Source organism: Notechis scutatus, chromosome 4, assembly GCF_049901735.1.
Source record: "Notechis scutatus isolate UNSWTSFEM ecotype Mainland chromosome 4, rNotScu1.2, whole genome shotgun sequence".
In the NCBI taxonomy this organism is placed as follows: Eukaryota; Metazoa; Chordata; class Lepidosauria; order Squamata; family Elapidae; genus Notechis; species Notechis scutatus.
Window position 1 is genome coordinate 68,942,286 of NC_142012.1, and position 19,643 is coordinate 68,961,928.

General features: G+C 39.3%; 1 protein-coding gene across 5 annotated transcripts in view; it reads right to left on the bottom strand.

Moving 5' to 3' along the window:
- The window catches only part of GUCY1B1 (guanylate cyclase 1 soluble subunit beta 1), an 81,449-nt gene that overhangs the window by 7,670 nt on the left and 54,136 nt on the right, over positions 1 to 19,643 (bottom strand). For 2 of the 5 annotated variants that reach the window (XM_087963678.1, XM_026675843.2), the window contains exons 6-13: positions 18,561 to 18,791; positions 17,431 to 17,547; positions 15,311 to 15,444; positions 14,303 to 14,500; positions 10,883 to 11,120; positions 9,845 to 9,985; positions 8,696 to 8,850; positions 5,008 to 5,128 (exon numbers count right to left, since the gene is read on the bottom strand). In XM_087963678.1, the coding sequence (XP_087819804.1) occupies positions 5,008 to 5,128; positions 8,696 to 8,850; positions 9,845 to 9,985; positions 10,883 to 11,120; positions 14,303 to 14,500; positions 15,311 to 15,444; positions 17,431 to 17,547; positions 18,561 to 18,791 (1,335 nt within the window). Of the gene's footprint in view, positions 1 to 573; positions 3,964 to 5,007; positions 5,129 to 8,695; positions 8,851 to 9,844; positions 9,986 to 10,882; positions 11,121 to 14,302; positions 14,501 to 15,310; positions 15,445 to 17,430; positions 17,548 to 18,560; positions 18,792 to 19,643 lie in introns of those variants that run through there. The other 3 variants (XM_087963680.1, XM_026675844.2, XM_087963679.1) reach the window with 3 other exon arrangements.

The window sequence follows — 19,643 nt, forward strand, 5'->3', positions numbered from 1 at the left end:
TGTTTTGGCATTCCATGAAAAGTGAAGATAGTGGCTGTGAAGACTGTATGGAGAACAAAAGGCTTTAGCTTAACCTTACCAAGACTGAGTAGCTGTGATTTTTGGGCCCCATGGATCCTGAAATTGGAGAGGTATCATTCCTGAATCATGAGAAAATTGCACTCAGATTCAATGCACAACCAGGGGGTTTCTTTTGGACTCACTAGTTCTACTTAAAGTGCAGGGGGATAGCTATGGCCACAGGTGTCTTTGCACAATTTCATATTGTGTGTCAATTGCATCTATTCCCGGGTTGGGAGGAGCTCTGCTCAAGATCACAAATGCTCTAGTTACTTCCTGTTTGGATTTTTGCAAAATGATATGTATAAGAATGCTGTTCAGGGTTAGATACTGCCCACATAATTCAAGTACCTGATCCTTAATTTCAGGCATTTACAAAATTCAGCTTAATTATCAGGTCTACCATTAGAAATAGTGCATATTCTATTTTTAATTATATCTATCTATCTATCTATCTATCTATCTATCTATCTAGAATGTTTTTCAAAAATAAAGCAGATTGTATAAATAATATTAAGAATAAAGTGTTTTTATTATATCTTTTCATAAAATTAACATATAATTTTTCACCAGCATAAAGGAGAAAAAAGAATATCTTACAAAAATCTATGGGGAAAATCCTACTTCAAAAACCTTCCTTGTGCACATTAATATAACATTTATACATATATTCTATGTGACTGTGCATATGTACACACTAACATACACACACACACACACACATATATATATACTGTATACATATATACACACACTAAATACCAACATATTTTATACATAACATTTATATATTTTTGTGTGTGTACATATATATGTGTTTGTGTGTATAATGTATATGCATACACACATACATACATACGGCTACCTGAAATGACTCAAGACAATGTACAATAGATTAAAAGCATCTTTAAACAAAGCAACACAAGATTAAATACAACAATGTCAGCAATTGGAGAATATACAATATTTAAATAGTAGTCATTCAAGCAGTTAATCGATAGCCTTGATCCAGGGCCTGCTGGAAAAGTCAAGCTTTTAAATGCTTTCCTGAAAGACAGCAGGGTCAGGGCTAAGTGGATTTCAGGAGGAATGCCATTCTGGAGTGCAGGAGTGGTGATCCGTAAGGTCCCTTAAACAGAAAGCTGCAAGAGCGTTCTGAGCACTAAAAAAGCCAGCTCCACCATGTGACCACCATCAGTACATTTTGGGTCCTTGATGACCTAGGTTAAGCTCATGGTGGCCATGAATCTTTGAGTCGCTTTTGAGCCATTTCAGATTTCACATGGGGGAGTGCCCAAGTCTAGGAAACTGCACTACTACAAGCTCTGCCACGGGAAGCAATTGCACACAGCTCAGGCAGGAGGGCTAGTATAGTAACTACAATCCCAACTGATCCCTAGAATGCAATTTCACAGACAAGTTTCACAATAAAAAAAAAATCAGGAAACCATCTGAGTCTTCACTCTACCTTCCCCTTAACCTTATCATCGTGATTTTTTCATATATATCTAATACAGATTCAAATATCAAATGAACTTAAACAGATCTATTATTTCCTACAATATATCTAAATTACATTGATTAGTTTGACATATTTGAAATATGGACAAATAACCAGGGCTTCATAGAAATATAAATGCTGTTTACATAAGCATTATGTTTCCATAGGATTATATACGAACACATGATGAATCTGATTCACCCACATATAATTTTATTGTTTTTAATCAATAAAATGAAGATAATTTGAAAGCTTCACTACTTACTCACATGTGAAATGTTTTACTTATGGAAAAACAGTAGAAAAGATGTTTTGCAGAACGGCATCATCATTAATTGGGAGATTCCACTCAGATGCAACTTGAAACAGAATTATATATTTTTCTTGTTCTTGCAATTATAAGCTTGGAAAAATAAAGGAGTACTACAGTATATATGAAATGCTATACTCTGAAGTTTTAGAAACCTGTATCATACAAACACATCACTTTCAGTGCTCTTGGCACAAATTAAATTATCCCCTCCCAAAAAAACAAGGACTTCTAGAAAGGCTACATAAGGACCAGATTTTTAAAATCTGAATGTGTTTTTCAAATTATTATTTTTTTACAGATCAAAGCATACTGGCAATCATATACTGTAATTTTCTTTAACATATTTTTTTTCCTTGGATGTTGCTAAAGCAACATTTTTTAAGCAATTTGCTACTTTCTGATTTGTATAATGGCCCCTTTTCATACATATTGGATAGATATGAGACATGCTTCCAAAACAAACCAGATCAGGGATCAAGTCTGATAAAATAGGGCATCTGATTTTTTCTGTGAAACTCTTTCCATCCCTAATTTAACACCTGCAATATTTAAACCAGTTATATACATAAAACATCTACTTATTGTGCATAATAATATAATCAGCTTAAGAGTAGAAATTGTTATTTATTTCCATAATCCTAACATTAAATTATATTCATTTCTTTTCCACATAGAAAATGCATATGTTGCCTCAAATAACAGCAGATACATAGTAAAAGACTAACTATGCAGAAACTACCTAACAGAATGGCTGCAATACATCGTAAAAGCAGATTGGAAGAAACAGGTGGATTAGTATTGATGATTGCGAAACAATGTTTATAAATTCTCTGGGTTTATGATTCTTGGCATCACAATTTCTCTTCTTGCAGAAACTATTTTGAGTACACAAGCATAAAGATAATGATTAGTCACTAAATATGGAGATGAAAAGCACATGTGTGAAATATTTTATGATTAGAAAGCATTTGCATGGATTATTTATGTTCATAATTTGGGAAGAAAGAGAAAAGATATTGAAACACACATACAGCATAAATACTATAATATACTATAATATTAAATGCAAACTAAACAAAAAGCAGCAAAAGCAGGAAATGTGATGCAAGAATTAATGCTTATTATGGAATTGGACATAAAATTGAAGCAACTGCACTCTTATCTGATTCTGCCAGACTACATAAATTGCAGGATAGGGTTCACTCTGTTCTTCTCCAGCATTTCACCTGGCTCAATTAGCATCATGTGTTACTTCCTTGAAGGCATGCAAAAAAAGTTTAAAAAGTAAGGTACTACAATCTAATAATCATATCTGGCATGTCAGAAATATACTTTAATTGGTAAATAACAGTAATTAAATAGTTTGAAACATTTTCTTCTTCCTCATAAAATTACTGATATTTTCCTGCAACCTACTGTGATATGAATGTGTGATGTCTCAAAGGATAGAGTAATATGTGAGTTAATTCTTTCTTCTCAATAATACATCAAAGCATTAGATTCTATTTATTTTAATTAAGGCTAGGCTAATCTTGTTTATTTATCTCTCAATTGGATATTAATTATTTACTATTTCCAAGAATGATGCTATTTTGCAGTCATTATATATGATAACAGTTTAATATGATACTGTGGCCATAAAAATAGATTTACTAAGAATCAAATGTAAGCGTTCCTCATATCCTTGGCAGAAGTTGGAAGTCATTCATTGTATATATATCTTTGTTTTCCTTTCTTTCTCTTTATACCTTTTTGCATTTCCATCCCTATTTTCTTCTCACTTTTTATCTTTTCTCTTGATTGTTAGTTTATGTTGTTTTTTTATATTTTTATGCTTCTCTCTGAAAAAGGGTGTCCTTGTTTTTATTTCCAACATTCCGATTATTAAAAAAAAATTATGCCACTTCAAATTTGCTATTTTGTGTTCTGAGCTTCATGTTGTTTATAGTATTTATGATTGGCTTTAAAGAAAAAAAAAATCTCCCATCCATGGAAACTTGAAGTACATCAGCAATTAAAATTAAGTAACTTTAAAAATCAAAGCAATTAAAATAGGCACAGAAACCATCCTTTCTGCCATTTGTTGCAGCTATAAGCAATAGAAAGAAGTAAAAAAAATATGTTCAGAATTTTTTTTTTTTTTTTTCATGATGAAAGACATAAATTAACTGTTGCCTGCTAGGTGATAAAGAGATTTCAAAGAGAGACGGAGATATATGGAGATGTTACATCATATTATAAGCACATGTGTGAGATTTTTAAAATATAAATATATTATAAAATATAAAGCATGTATGGAATATATTCTACATACTGTGTTAGAAAGAATCCAGCATTCTATAATTTCAGATTTTGATCCATCAGAATAAAACACGCTTGAAATTTTCCAATCAAAAGATTCAACAGCAGTTGTTTTAGTTGAGCTGTATAAATGAATCTGCTATATCCTTAATTAACTGAATACATATTAAGATAAATACTATTTCTATAGGCAGAACTTTAAATGCTCTTTAAAAAAAATCTAGACAAGTAACATTTTAGACTAGGTATAAATTCTATTACAGCTTTATTTCACACACATTTTATGCCTTGAAAATAATGTAGTTAACCGCTTTCTGCTCTGTGGCTGTGCCAAATATTGAACCTCAATCTATGTGCAAATGTATGATAAAATGTAACTATTTTTGAAAAAACATCTAAAGTTTAAACAGTGTAAAAAGAGTCTTAGACTATAATGTGCAAAACAGTAAACTATCTGATATCACTAGGACTAGACATTAAATAAATACAAATTCTAGTGCAGGAGGGGAAAATATTAAAATGAATGTTTAATCAGTTGGCATGTTCTCAAAGATTTCATGAAATACAAACACATAAGGTCTGGTAACATATAATAGATAGTAATTGGCTGTCAAAATAGCAAATATATTAACATAGCAAGATTTTTAAATGGCTCATTTCTTCAAGAGGACATTTAGTTTTGCCTGATTTAGACTTCATATATGTAGTCCTTGCATCATTTTTTGTTTTGTTTTTATTTTGATGAACATGATTTGATTACTCAAACCATATTTAGTCCTTGAATCACTTTTGTTTTCTTTTTATTTTGATGGAATGTTTTGGTTAGTCATACCTCTGTGCCCTTCCTGGACAAAAACCAAACTTGCATGGGTTCTTTTTTACCCTTCATAGAAACAGGACCTCTGTGTTCTAGATGGAACTGTGGATCTGAGTTTTCTGGACTCATCAGACATCTGAAATTAAACAGATTATAATTAAATAGGAGCATGAATGAAATAATAATAAGTGTTGTTGTTGTTGTTGTTGTACATATATAAAATGTAGAACACTGAATTTTGGAAGATTTGTTGACACCATCCAGGCTGGCCGTGATTCAATATAAACAAACCTGGAACAGTACTGGATGCTTCATCCATGAGAAACAGTGATTAGGTTTCTTCGGCTGCCAAAATCTGAATGACCACCAGAAGGGAGCAAAGAATTGCAGAAAACTTTTATTGTTTGCCGTCGTCTGGATTTTTACAGCTTGGATCTGGTATCCTAAGCCAGAGCCTTCTTGGGAGCAACTGTTTTTCTGGCGGCTATAGGATTACTAACTGAAAAGAATGTTAGAGAACATAGATTTGGCCTTTCAGTCAATCACTTCCTCCAGAGCATGACCACTCTTGTTATAAAATATTGATTATAAAATATTAAATCATATTCATATACTCAGAAGCACAAACAGCAAAAGCATCACTATAAGTCACACACATAACCTCGATCAGCAATTCAACTGCTTTTACAATAGCTCCATCAAATGTACCAAATAAACAAGTTCAAATAATCAACAAGTTCAAGTTTCGCAGCAAAATATACCATGGACTGAATCAATAGGACATAAATGCACGATCAAAACGAATACATACACCTAAATAGAGCAAGCTGACTAATACAACATCTTCTTGCATCTTTAGCAGTCTCTGCAAGCGAAAAGGCACAACATAATGTCTAGAGTCCAATGATGAAAGTATTCAAGTCATTCATCATTGAATTCATTCAATGTCAAAAAATCCCCCCAAAATCAATCAACTGTGAACAAGCTATCCGCAGCCTTGGCATATGCCTTGTGTGCCTTCAAGGTTTGTGAGGCAAGACATCCAGTTCATAATGAATGCCTTCCAAACCTGAAGGCATGCGAGATACGTGCCAAGTCTGCTACCAGTGAGGTCTAGCAAACCCAAAAGGAGCTAGACACCACAGTAGGAGTTTCGGTGCTCCAGCACTGCCTCAACTGTTGCAAACAGGGCACCTAGGGGAGCTGCCAGAGCTGCTGCCCTGGTGGAACTGGCCAGGTGAGAGCCAAGTGCCAAAAGATCTCACCTCTTCACGTGAAGTTCGATGAAGACCTCCAGCAGTTAGGATTCTTTCTGGCCCACATTCTGACATGTAAGCAAGAATTATGGGCAGGAGATCCCTATCGAAGGTGCCAAGGTGAGAAGCATCACCCTGGCATTGGAAGGGGCTACTGGATGCTGACCTTCCATAATGTAAATGCATCAGAGCTGAGAAACTTCAATCACTTTATGACATCGATTCGTCGGCGATTCGAAGACCTCCTAGCTGACCACAAAGCAAGGGACTGCATCAAGACTGTGCATTATGGTCACAGAGTAAGGGCAGAGTACACTGAGGAATTCAATGATTTGGCATGTCAACTTAATGACTGGCCAGAAGATATCCTCATCAGTTGCTCCAAAGATGGGCTGAACAATAATTGATACAATGCCTGCATCTCAAAGGGAGCCCCTGCCACTCATCACAACTGGTACGTCCTGGCTTAGGAGGTGGAGATCAACCAAGTACACAACACGTACTGCTCAATCCAACTTTGCAAGTAACCAGCCCCATTGAAGAGATAAGTGGCAAAACCACAAAACCTGCAGCCACATTTTTCTGCCCTGCTTCAAATATGGCCAGGAGGGGCACCAAGCGGCAGAGTGCAAGACCAGCCGCCCAGCCAAGAAAACACCTCATGCCCCCCCCCTCAGAAAAGCCACCAAGGCCTTATAGCATACCAGGAAAACAGTACTGAATGGAGTGGAGGTTGTTGAGTTCACTCCATCACTGAAGAGAGAGAGAACTCTGACCCCACCAGCCGACAGCCAGGAGCTAACTGTCACTGACGATGATCTCCTGGTAAGTGGTCCAGTCACACCAGTGATGCTCTCCATAGAGCTAAGTTTCCAAGCCTCAGGGTTGAAGGCCACTTTACGGACCCTACCACACAGGCTCACCAGGTACCTGGTTGAAAAATTAGGAATCCGCTTGAGGTGGCTGAAAGTATCCTCTGCATGTTGCCAACTAGACAGACATTTATCTTGTTTTATGTTCAGGACTAATGTCGCTATTCAGGGGGGCAGCATGTCACCGTGCCCTGCCATTCTGTTAGAAGGGGAAGGGATGAAGCTTGCTGGCATTGTTCATATGCTATTGCTGTAACTGCTAGGGAATTAGGGAGGGGGATTGTCTTTGGAGATGGAGCGGACTCCCTCCCAGCTGGCTCCAGCCTGGTTTCAAGGCTGTTGTGCCCTGAGGGTGAACTGTTATCTGCCTAGCACCTCTGAGTTCCCAAAACAACCTTGCAGCATCACATTGGCTGCTGGTGGACTGGTCAGGAAGGTTTGGGTTTGAGGAAATGAAAGAACTGCTGTGTGCTTCAAGAGATGTGATTCAAGAGTCTTACTTTCCTGAGGGACCAGCTGGAGCAAGTCCTTTCAGTCAACATCACCAAGAACCAAGACCATATACAATGCGCACACACACATAATGCCCCCTCCCCCCCCCTAGGGTCAGAAAATAGACAGGTTAAAGAAAAGAAAATGTTCAATGTCAAAAAAATGAAAGATAATAACAAAATAAAAACAAAACAGGAGACAACCTCTCACTTTCCTGTGGTGGTATGTGAAAGTAGTGACAAGCAAATAGAGAAAAGAGACACTAGAATCCAGTATCTTCCATTATGATCATCCAAAGCCATCATCTGAATAATAGTACATATCACAATCATCAATGCACATTCCTAGTTAAGCTACTGGTATCTTGGCTTTTATTTAAATATTACATTATATTTGGCAAAAGACCACTCAGACTGCTTGAAAATGATTGTATTACTCATCTGGGCAATGCTAAAAAATTTTTTTACTCTAAATAGTTTACTTAATATGACATGCATAAGTCGAAGCAAAGGGACTACAAGTAATTCTTAACTTACAGCCATTCATTTAATGACTGTCCAATGTTATAATAGCACTGGAAAAAGTGACTTATGACAGTCCTTGCACCATCACTGCACCATCCTCACAGTTATGTGATCAAACTCCAGGTGCTTGAAAACCAGTATATTTATTATAACTGTTGCATGTCATGTGAACCTCACAGTTGGCTTCTGACAAGCAAAGTTAACATGGGAAGGTGGATTCACTTAATGACCATTGGATTCATGTAACAATTGTGGCAAAAAAAGGTTGTAAAACAGGGTGCAACTCACTTAACCGCCTAACCAAGCAACAGAAATTCTGGTCTCAACTGTGGTCATAAGTGAGCATTATCTATATGATAAACTACTTCCATACTGTTATGACAAAAATAACAAGAGCGTATCCATATTTTACCAGCAATTTATCTCAACTTTAAACTAAACTTTAATTAGTTAAATTGAAATAAAATATTCTTGGAGTAAATTTCATAAAAGCACCTTGTGTTTTAAAATTTGTGGTTTGGAAATAGATACAATGATATAAGTAAACTGAATTTCTCACCTATAAGTATATTCGGAGACATTAATCTTTCCTTTTTCACCTGTCGTTTCTGTTCTGCTTGTGAGATTTACAGTGTTCCCAAAAAGACAATAACGTGGCATCCTTTGGCCAATGACACCTGTGACCACTTCTCCAGTGTGAATGCCTATTGTTATCTATTATAAAAAATTAATGGAAAAGAAAATGATATCAAGTTGATTTAATATTAGGAGAAGAGTATTGTTAGTCAGTAATGTGAATGCACTATGAATATGAAATTAAATATTAACTTTATGTTTTATTTTAATAGAATTTATATAATAAAATATGTAACACAACACAACAAATATAGCAGTCAGTCTATTTCAAGATTTCACTTATACAACTAAACTAGAAAATCGTTCAATGTAATTCTGAAAACATCTACACTTTCTCTAAGAATGGCAAAATAAAATTATGTTTTTAGTAATGTAACTAATTGCCTCGTAAAGAATTGCAAAGAAATGTTTATCTATTGGTCTGTTTTTTTCCTAATAAATTATGTGTGTGTGTGTGTGTGTGTGTGTGTGTGTGCGTGTGTGTGTTTTCTGAGGTTCTCGCGGGTATTTGTATGTGGATCTTTGGTTATTCGGGTTTTCTCCCACGTAAAATTGGAAGTATCTAGGCAACGTTTCGATGAAGTCTCATTCATCATCTTCAGGCTTGTGTCTTCGGCTCTGAGAAGCACAGAGCCGAAGACACAAGCCTGAAGATGATGAATGAGACTTCATCGAAACGTTGTCTAGATACTTCCAATTTTACGCGGGAGAAAACCCGAATAACCAAAGATCCATACTATATATATGTAAGTACCCGCGAAAACTTAAGAAAACATATATATATATATATATATACACACACACATACACACACACACACACACGCACACACAATTTCTTCTCCTTGTCCCTAATTTTATACTAATGACCCTCAGTTTTAAGAACTCTTTTATCTATACAGTAATAAGGAATTAATAAGTAAAAAAGTAGCAGACGGATTTCTCATGTGGGTCATCATCTTGCCTATTTTTATGGAGTTTAAAAACCTGAAAGTTGATCCTACATGAAGTCAGGACTGAAATTGCATCATAATAAAATCCCTAAATCCTATAATATGTTGCCAATCACTGACCTGAATAGATTCTCCATCAACTTGAACTTGTCCAGCTATTTCCATCATATCCAATGCTAAGTGGCAGATAGAGCGTGCATGATGAATGCATGGTTCTGGCAAGCCACTTACTGTCATATATTTGTCTCCAACTGTCTCAACCTAGCAAAATATAAATCTGAAAGTTATTATATTCCCTTCCTTTGCTTGCCTCAGTAAGATAATCTTTGATTATCAATCATCTGGAATTAAAGCAGTACAATTTCATTAGAAAGATTATTTTCACAGTTATCAAACATGGAACATATTTACTCGACCTTCCACATTTTTCACAAATCCTGAGAAGCTAAAATCTTCAATACATACACTTATATGAATAATTATGGGAGATGTATTTTTAACAAATACGCAGGAGATCAAGTTCTGGAAATTGTGTTAACTTTTCATCCCAATGTAGCACTTTTTTGCCCCAAAATAACACCATTTCCATCTTAATATACCCATTCCATTTGCCAAAATTTCAGTATGGTCAATACAAGAAATTTTATTTAAAAGTAAGTTTAAATACATATCTCCCAATAAGCCACAAAAAGAAGTGCAAGACCACAGATCATGAAAATCTTTTCCTGGAGGAATAAACCTATTATCTATACTATTTTATAGCAGTAGTTAAAACAATTTTCCTAAATGATATTCAACCCACAGTGACATATAATATTCAAAATTATCAATCTTGTATGGTTAAAGATAATAAAATAGAACATGTTATTATGTTTATCTGTATGCAAAGCTCTAACAATCTGTTGACCAAACTGACTTTCATTCTATTTCATGATAAACCAACCTGGAATTTAATTTCAGACTGTAAATACTGTGCCTAGCATCAGACTGTTAGGCAGTTGCCAAGAGATAGTTTGAGACTTTAGTAAAATGTTTTGGAATCTGCAACCCATTTCTCTAGAAACGTGCTCAGCCATACACCTTTGCACTATTTGTTATAAGCTGGTCCTTAAACAGTGTTACCCTCTTCACAGAACAGAAATGACATATCATATTTACCTTATAAACAAACGGGTTTTTTCGTGAATCAGTCAAAATATCAAATCTTGTATAAAGGTCATTTAAAAGATTGACAATTTTCATAGCTCCTTCGCCAGAGGCATGTTTACTGCAGAAGGCATTGAAACCAACAATGCCACTGAACAATATAGTCACATTATCGTAACGTTTTGCTGGTACAGGACGCTTGTGTCTCAGTTCATTGGCCACAGATGGAGGAAGCACAGAATACAATAATCTATATGTTTGTGTAACAGTAGCAAAGGGAAAAAAATAGAAAAAGAAATAAATTGATCTGATAAATTTATCATATTCGTGTCTAGAATTCACTGATTTAAAAACTTAGCATATTCTACAGCAGGCATAATTGCATTATAAAGTTTACTTCTAAGCAAACAACACAATAAATATGTATGGTAAATTTAATTTAATACATAATGACTTTTGTAACAGAAAATACTGTTACAAGACAAAAACTGCATGACAAACTCAGTGGTAGCCCATGATACATTAGGATTTCCAAAACAGATATCCTTGAGATACGCTCTCATAACTAGAAATTAATTCGGCAATGATGACTACATATTATGAGGAGTGAATTGCAACTCATTTAGATTGTGAAGGCTGAAGAATGCATTTATTACAAGGCTACATAACTATGTCTTTTAAAAAAATATAAAATTATTAATTTATATGATTCAACTACCGTGTTTCTCACATAATAAGGTCGGGCCTTATTTTTTTTTGACCCCCGAAAAACCGGCTAGGCCGTCTTTTCGGGGGGTGACTTAATTCCCCCCCCCTTGCATCCTCGGGTGGGCGGGCGGCGACAGCTTGGATGTTCGGGAGACCTTCCGCCACCGTTAATTTCCCTTCTCCCTTGCTGCCGTAGCGTTACAGCAACGCCGCGGTGTTTGGCGCAGCCACGTGCAGCCAGTCAGGGCTCCTCCTGCAACCGGAGCCCTGAGGAGACACTTGGCTTCAGGCGCTCCTGTGGCCGCCTTCCCTTTGCCTTCGATGGTAAAGTGAATTATTTTAAAACCTCCGCTCATCCTATCAGGGTCGTGCGAGCTGAGCAGAGCCGGAAAGCAAGCCGCGGGTGTTTCCTGGTTCTGCCCAGCCCGTACGGCTCTGCGCGCCCTGGCGGGATGAGCGGAGGTTTTAAAATAATTCACTTTACCTTCAAGGCAAAGGAAGGCGGCCACAGGAGCGCCTAAGCCAAGTATACCAACAACAAAAGGCAAATCCTCAAGGTGGGCTGGAGGGAGGTGGCTACGTGCCCCCCGGGCTGCTTCAATGCAAGGTCCTGACTTGCAGCATCCTGCCGTTGCCGCCGCGTCCTTTTCGCCACCGCCTCCCTCTCCGACTGCGAAACTCGTGTGCTTCGCCAAACGCTCCGAGCGAGGCGAGCTCTTTCATACATAGAGAGGGAAAGACGCCGACGTGCTCCGAGAGGCTGGCTCTTTTCTCTAGCCGAGGCTGACATCTGACTGAATCTCTATCCCGCTCCTTTATCCTCACGACGGGGTCGGCAGTGACGCTCTCTGGTGCGGCCACCTCAGCTTGCCAGCCTTGCCCCGCTATGAGACGATACTGTGACAGCCGCTGCTGCCGCACTCCCTTCTCTTTCCTCGCCTCTCCTCCCTTCGCCGGCAGGAGTGTGCGCGCCTGCCATTGCCGCCGCTCCTGAGGCCATCTGGGGCGGGCAGGTGGGAAAGCAAGCAAGGTGGCTGCGCTGTCTTCTTTTTCCCTCAGCGAAGCGCCGCCGCTTGCCGCCGCCGCCACCTGCGATGGGCGAGGAGGCGGCGGAGGCACCCGAAATGTCACCAAGGCAACGAGTGCCTCCCCGCCGGGCCCTCCGCTCATCCCGCCAGGGCCGTGGCAGAGCCGTGCGCGCTGGGCAGAACCAGGAAACACCCGCGGCTTGCCTGCCACGGCCCTGGAGGCACTTCCTGTCAGCCTCGGCTAGAGAAAAGAGCCAGCCTCTCGGAGCACGCCGGCGTCTTTCCCTCTCTCTCTATGTATGAAAGGGCTCGCCTCGCTCGGAGCGTTTGGCGAAGCACACAAGTTTTGCAGTCGGAGAGGGAGGCGGCAGCGAAAAGGACGCGGCGGCAACGGCAGGATGCTGCAAGTCAGGACCTTTTGTTGTTGGTATACTTGGCTTCAGGCGCTCCTGTGGCCGCCTTCCCTTTGCCTTCGAAGGTAAAGTGAATTATTTTAAAAACCTCCGCTCATCCCGCCAGGGCCGCGGCAGAGCCGTACGGGCTGGGCAGAACCAGGAAACACCCGCGGCTTGCTTTCCCGGCTCTGCTCAGCTCGCACGACCCTGATAGGATGAGCGGAGGTTTTTAAAATAATTCACTTTACCATCGAAGGCAAAGGGAAGGCGGCCACAGGAGCGCCTGAAGCCAAGTGTCTCCTCAGGGCTCCGGTTGCAGGGAGGAGCCCTGACTGGCTGCACGTGGCTGCGCCAAACGCCGCGGCGTTGCTGTAACACTATGGCAGCAAGGGAGAAGGGAAATTAACGGTGGCAGAAGGTCTCCCGATATGAAGTGCTCCACCAACGCAGGCAGCACCATATCCGGGCATGCAACAAAGTACTTCCTAACGGCAATCCCCCCCCCCGCCATTCCCCCCCCCCATTTCGCATGTTTAATATGGGCCTTAATTTGGGGGGAGGGGCTTAATTTGATTTTATGCCAATAAATCATGCTGTGGCTTCCTATTGGTGGAGGCCGTATTGTTGGAGAAACACGGTATATATGAACATTCCATTAGAAAGTTCAGACAGTGATGGCGAACCTTTTTGGCGCCAACTGCCCAAATCAGAACAAGTGCACATGCACGCCTGAGCGCTGGAAACCCAAAGATCAGCTGGCTGGTGCACATAAGCACGCCAGCCAGAGCTACTCTTTGGGTTTCCGGCATGCGCATGCGCACCGTCCGGCTGGTTTCCAGCACTTCAGTGCACATGAAAACCAGCCGGGAAACCAGAAGAGCAGCTGGTGACAGTGTGTGTGCCCACAAAGAGGGCTCTGCATGCCACCTCTGGTGCCATAGGTTTGCCATCACGGCTGCAGATTATTTAGTTTAGTGGCATGACGCTAAATTATCTTCACTGTATTCAACCCTTTATATCTTCTTTATCCACCCAGACTGATAAGAGAAATGGTGACCTAAATATAAAGGTCACATGTGTGCAAGAACTATAAACAGAAAACATTCTCAGGCTTCAGCAAGAGACATGTTTATGTTTCTTTGTTCAACATTTTTATCTTACTTTATCGAGAGTAATGTCACTGACTTTAACTAGGCAATTAGGAATCAGAGTTGTTTATAAGCCTCCAAAGAGAGACAGCAGAGTGATAAAAATTGATCATTTATACCACTTCATAGTCAAAGTAAGAGACTAAATCGTACGTATCTGTCTTCTTCTTTTCATCTTCCAAAGCTCTTAAAGTGTGCTGGAGCCTATCCGTTAATATTTCCAGTTCTTGGGTCAGTTTGTATTCCTCTCGGAATTGCTCTCCCAAAAGGACCAAATCACGAGTGGCATCGTGCAGGGGAATGTCACTTAAATACAGTCCTCTTCTAGTTAAGTCATCCAAATTCATCACACTAATGCAATTAAAAGTGAGAGGGAGAAAATGAGAGGGCAAGATTTTCCTGGCACTTATGCAAAAGATACTGATCAATCTGTTTTGCCGATTTTCCAATTGCCCAAAAGTAACAATACATCTCTATTTCATCATTGAATACACTATTAATATTGCATTTTTCTATTACGCTATGTGGTACATTTCTATAAAAAAAAAGCAGTTCATCAACTTAACGTAAGACTTATTCTGCTGAAATAACTGATTCTTTCATGACATTGTTTGAAATCAAAGTCAAAATACAAGCAATTAAAACAGTTGTTATCGAGGGACTTTAACCATGGCCACCCACCCTTCTGTTGCCTATTTTTTCCTTAGTGTTATTATACTTTAATACTTTCCCCAGCAGTGATATTATCATCCGCTTCAGGAATGGACCGTGTACATTAGGGATCCCTAAACTGTGGTTCATGGACAAACACCAAGCCATGACATGCCAGAACTTGGGCCACACAAACAAGCAAAGCCCCCATCTGTGGGATGCAGGCAGCACACAAAACCACACACCCCTCTGGTCCACGGAAAAACCTCTCTCCACGGAACCAGTCCCTGGTGCCCAAAAGGTTGGGGGCCGCTGTTATACAAGGATGTAGGACAAGCAGAAATGTTTAATCACCTCCTGATCAAGAATCAAAAGGGAGCTTCTAATGTAGCAATATAACATAAAAGAAACACGGAACCTTTTGCATCACAGCGTTTTGGTTTCAAAGGCTACAATTCTAGTTGTTGCAACACCATAAATGCACTACACACGCAAATCTTATTTGCTTACCTTGGCGAACAAAGGAAAAGAATACTATCTGCTTCAGGTAAGTAGATCATTTGCCCTTTCAGGCGTAAACAGCTAATTTCTGTACCAGTCAATTCATCTTCACATTCCAATTTTTCCACATCCAAAAGCCCTTCCTTTTAAAGAACAAAAGGAAACTTCAATGAAAAGTACCATTGTTATAAGCCTTGCCCTCAGGTTCACCCATAGAAAACTTTAGTGGGGTTTTTTTTTTCTTCTGATTTTCTGATCTTTACCTAAACAAATATTCTAAAGAAAAGCATTTATGTTGTTGTGAATAAAAGCCCAGTCCTCAACAAAACCAGGTGGCTCAAAACAATCAAAAGGAAGAAATTACACAATTGAACATTTAAAAAAGGAGAACAAAGATTTCGAAATAGATAACAAGAAAGATAGACTGAATGGAAACACAACAAGGGTCTCTCACTCTCCCTTGTCAAAGGACTGGTTGAAGAGCCAAGTCTTCGCCATATTCTGAAAAATAGCCGGGTAGGGGCCATATGGATCTCAGGAGAAATTCCATTCAGGAGGGCAGGCACTGCTACAGAGAAGACACACTTCCGAGGTCCAAATAGACCTTTGTTTAACCAAAGGAACTCAGAGCATACCAACTGCCATATGCAGGACAGATCAGCTAATCCATATTCAGAAATCAAGTCTTTACAAGGCCTAAGCCCAGCACTTTAATTGCACCCAAGAGCAAATTATCAATGGGTGCAGTCTGCAAAGCAGAGAGGTTAACTGGGAATAGATACCAAGGCATACCTATCACTGTTCATGATGCTGCGTTCTGGATCAGAGGGAACTTCCAGGTGGCCCAACCTCCTATGAACAGCCACAAAACAATATGACCGTGGCAGGAGTGACCATCTAAAGGCCCTGAAGGGGTGCACCAGAGGCTGCCTTTTTGACCACAACTACCACTGGTTCTTTAAGCATAAGCTTTAGGTCCACGAAGATTCACCGACCTTGCAAGCCCATCCAAGATGGAATATCCTCATATTATGGACAATCAAAAAATAACAGAATAATAGAATTGGAAGGGACCTTGAAGGTCTTCTAGTCCAGTGGTCCCCAACCACCGGGCCCTGGACCGGTACCGGTCCGTGGATCATTTTGTACCGGGCCACCTATTTTGCTTGGGCGCTTCCATCTTGTTTCGACGGCGCTTGAGAAAGTGCTTCCGGGTGAGCTTGTCGGTCGTCGGTTGGAAAGCGGCGTTTGGGTGCTGAAGGAATCCTTGCGCCTTAGTTTCGTCAAAGGGGGAGGGCGGCTTCGAATGAAGAGCCGTCCCGATGGCGATGGAGTCTCGCGTTACTCAGGAGGAGATTAAGAAAGAGCCTGAAAAGCCCATCGACCGCGAGAAGGTACAAAGGAGGAGTTGAAGGTGGCGGGGAGAAGCGGGGGACGGCTGGCTGGCCAGTCGCTCGGCTCGCCTTGCCTTGGTCGTGTGTGCTGATGCCGGTACCGGTCCGTGGATCATTTTGTGATGCCGGTACCAGGCCGTGGTACAAAAAAGGTTGGGGGCCACTGTTCTAGTCCAACCTCCTGCTCAGGCAGAAAGTCCTATATCTTTACAGACATATGGTTGTCTAATCTCTTCTTAAAAACTTCCAGTGTTGTAGCACTCACAACTTCTGGAGGCAAGTTGTTCCACTGGTTAATTGTTCTAACTGTCAGGAAATGTCTTCGTAGTTCTAGAATGCTTCTTTCCTTCATTAGTTCCCACCCATTACTTCTTGTCCTGCCTTTAGGTGCTTTGGAGAGTAGATTGACTCCATCTTCTTTGCAGCAAACTCTTAGATACCGCTACCACGTCACCTTAGTCCTTCTTTTCATTGAACTAGACATACCCAACCGTTCTTGATATGTTTTAACCTCCAGTCCCCTAATCATCTTTGTTGCTTTTCTCTGAACTCTGTCTCAACATCTTTTTTACACTGTGGCAACCAAAACTGGATGCAGTATCCAGTACCCCAGCCATGTGGCCTTCCTAGGACTTGTGTTTTTACTATTTCAAACTAACGTGAGTTTTAAAGCCTTTTCTTCTTCCTAATAAAACAGATATCTATTGAAAAATTGCAAACTGGGTTTTAGATTACCTTACTCCTTAACACAAACACTGTGTTGATATGTGAGAGGATTCCATGGAAGCTAATATCAATATGAGGCCGAACCAATGAAAATACTGATAATAGATTACAGTATCCTGGCTGGAGCTGAAATATAAGTAAAAAAAAGAAAAATACATTTTAAGACTTTGAATTCTGGTTAGTGATTGCAGTCCATTTCCCTCTGTACTGTCTGTGGCGTTAGTACAATAATATTTAGTGAAGTAGTGCTCCTATTGTACAATTAAATAATGGACTTTTTGCATAAAAAATTAAATGGAATGAGAGTTGTTCACACTATCCAAATTCTAGGATGAAAGAATGGATCCTATCCTATCTTCAATCACACTCAGCAAGGAAATATTCTAAAGCAGTCTTGCATGATGGCTGGGTAATTCCGAGAGTTGAAGTCCACATGTTAAAATTGCCAAGACTGAGAAACGCTGTTCTAAACAATCTCTATGACTAACTTTGTTTTATACAATCCGCAGCAATAATTCAAGCAACGTTTCTAGGAAGTGGTGGCCACTTCTACTTTGACCTGTTCCATGTGGCCCTATTCCCAAATGTCATGTTTACAGTGATTCAGGATGCAAAGGCTAAAATAAATTCAAATTGACTCTTTAAGGAAAAGTTTTGGAATGAAAAACTCTAGGCTTTTCATCAAGGATTGTATTCTAATGTCAGACTTTATGAAAATCAACCTGAAAGGGGTGGGAGGAGGAAAGGTAGAGGCTTGAAATAATATAAATCTTTTGAAATGCTAGAGTACTTAATATTTGCTAATTTAAAAAGGAAAAAAACTTTTCAGCAGGTAACATGGGCATAGCTAATTATGAAATAAAAACTATTTAAAACATGCAAGTACTAAACTACCCAACAGCTTATGCTTGTTTTTCAATATTAATATTTTAAATGAAATATTTAAAAAGTTGATCATTAAAATTTCATGTGTGCAGATTCAGACATAATAGTAAAAAGGGGAGAAATGTGGAATACATTTCATAGTCCAAATAGTGCATACAAAATATTGAATAAGAGAACTGGTATCAAAAAGTGAATAGGAGGATGATGGAAAATCTGGAATTCAAAAGCTTTGCAGGAAAAACAAGAATTCTTACCTGGGGAAGGACTCTATATATTGCATTTCCACACTGAGTGACAACTAGGTCTCTGTCAAATATAATGTGGAAAGGAAAAGCCTTACAAAACGTGTATGGACTGATGCGAGACTCTTGAGTACCATTCTCTTCAAATCTGTCAAGGTCTTCATAAAAATCTTCTTCTTTAGATTCTTTTTCTTCAATTAAGAACTGAATATGGTCACACTCTTCATTTCTTGGTTGAATAACCTGAACATCATAACGAAAAGGTGGTTAATCCAAGATTAGTCTATTTTTATTCTTCAGCAACAAGTGTTGCTCATACTAAATTCCAATCTAGACACCTAAAGTACATGAGTAAAAATAAACAGACTTAAATTAGAATTCCTGGCCGTGTTACTGCTGTGCAATGAACTAATAGCATAAACAATGAACTAATAGCATAAATGTAAGGCATGATGACTTAAGAACAAGAAAGCCTACTTTTGAAGCTCAATTTGCTCTTCAGATCAAGTAATTTACCAAAGAAAGAGGGTCATCAGGAAGAATCAATTTACAGCATAGAAAACTATAGGTTCCAAAAAGCCCCTTGCATGATGAAGAATAACTTAACAATTTGAATCTCTGGTTTCTAGAATACCTAAGTCTCTTTGCAATACTTCAAATACATCCAGTGTTTGTATAGTATATGAAATCAAGAAAGGAAGAATAGTGCCAGTGAGGAAGATGTGCTTTTAGTTTAAAATATAATGGAATATAATAAATGTTTTTAAGTTAGAGGTATTCAATCCAAATGGGTCACTTTTACAATACAGTTTTGTGAAACAGATGTTCAGCTATAATATAAACTCCTTTTCATCAGTGGTGGGATTCAATTTTTTTTACTATCGGTTCTGTGGGCTTGGCTTGGTGGGCGTGGTATTGCTTGGTGGATATGGCAGGGCAAAGATAAAACCTCCATTCCCACCCCACTCCAGGGGGAAGGTTACTAAAAAATGCCATTACCTCCCCACCCCACTAACCTGCTTTCCAGCTCTGTTCTCCTGTGCAGGGCAACAAAAGAAGACCCAGTCAAACAGCTGGGACTCGGGAGGCAGAGGT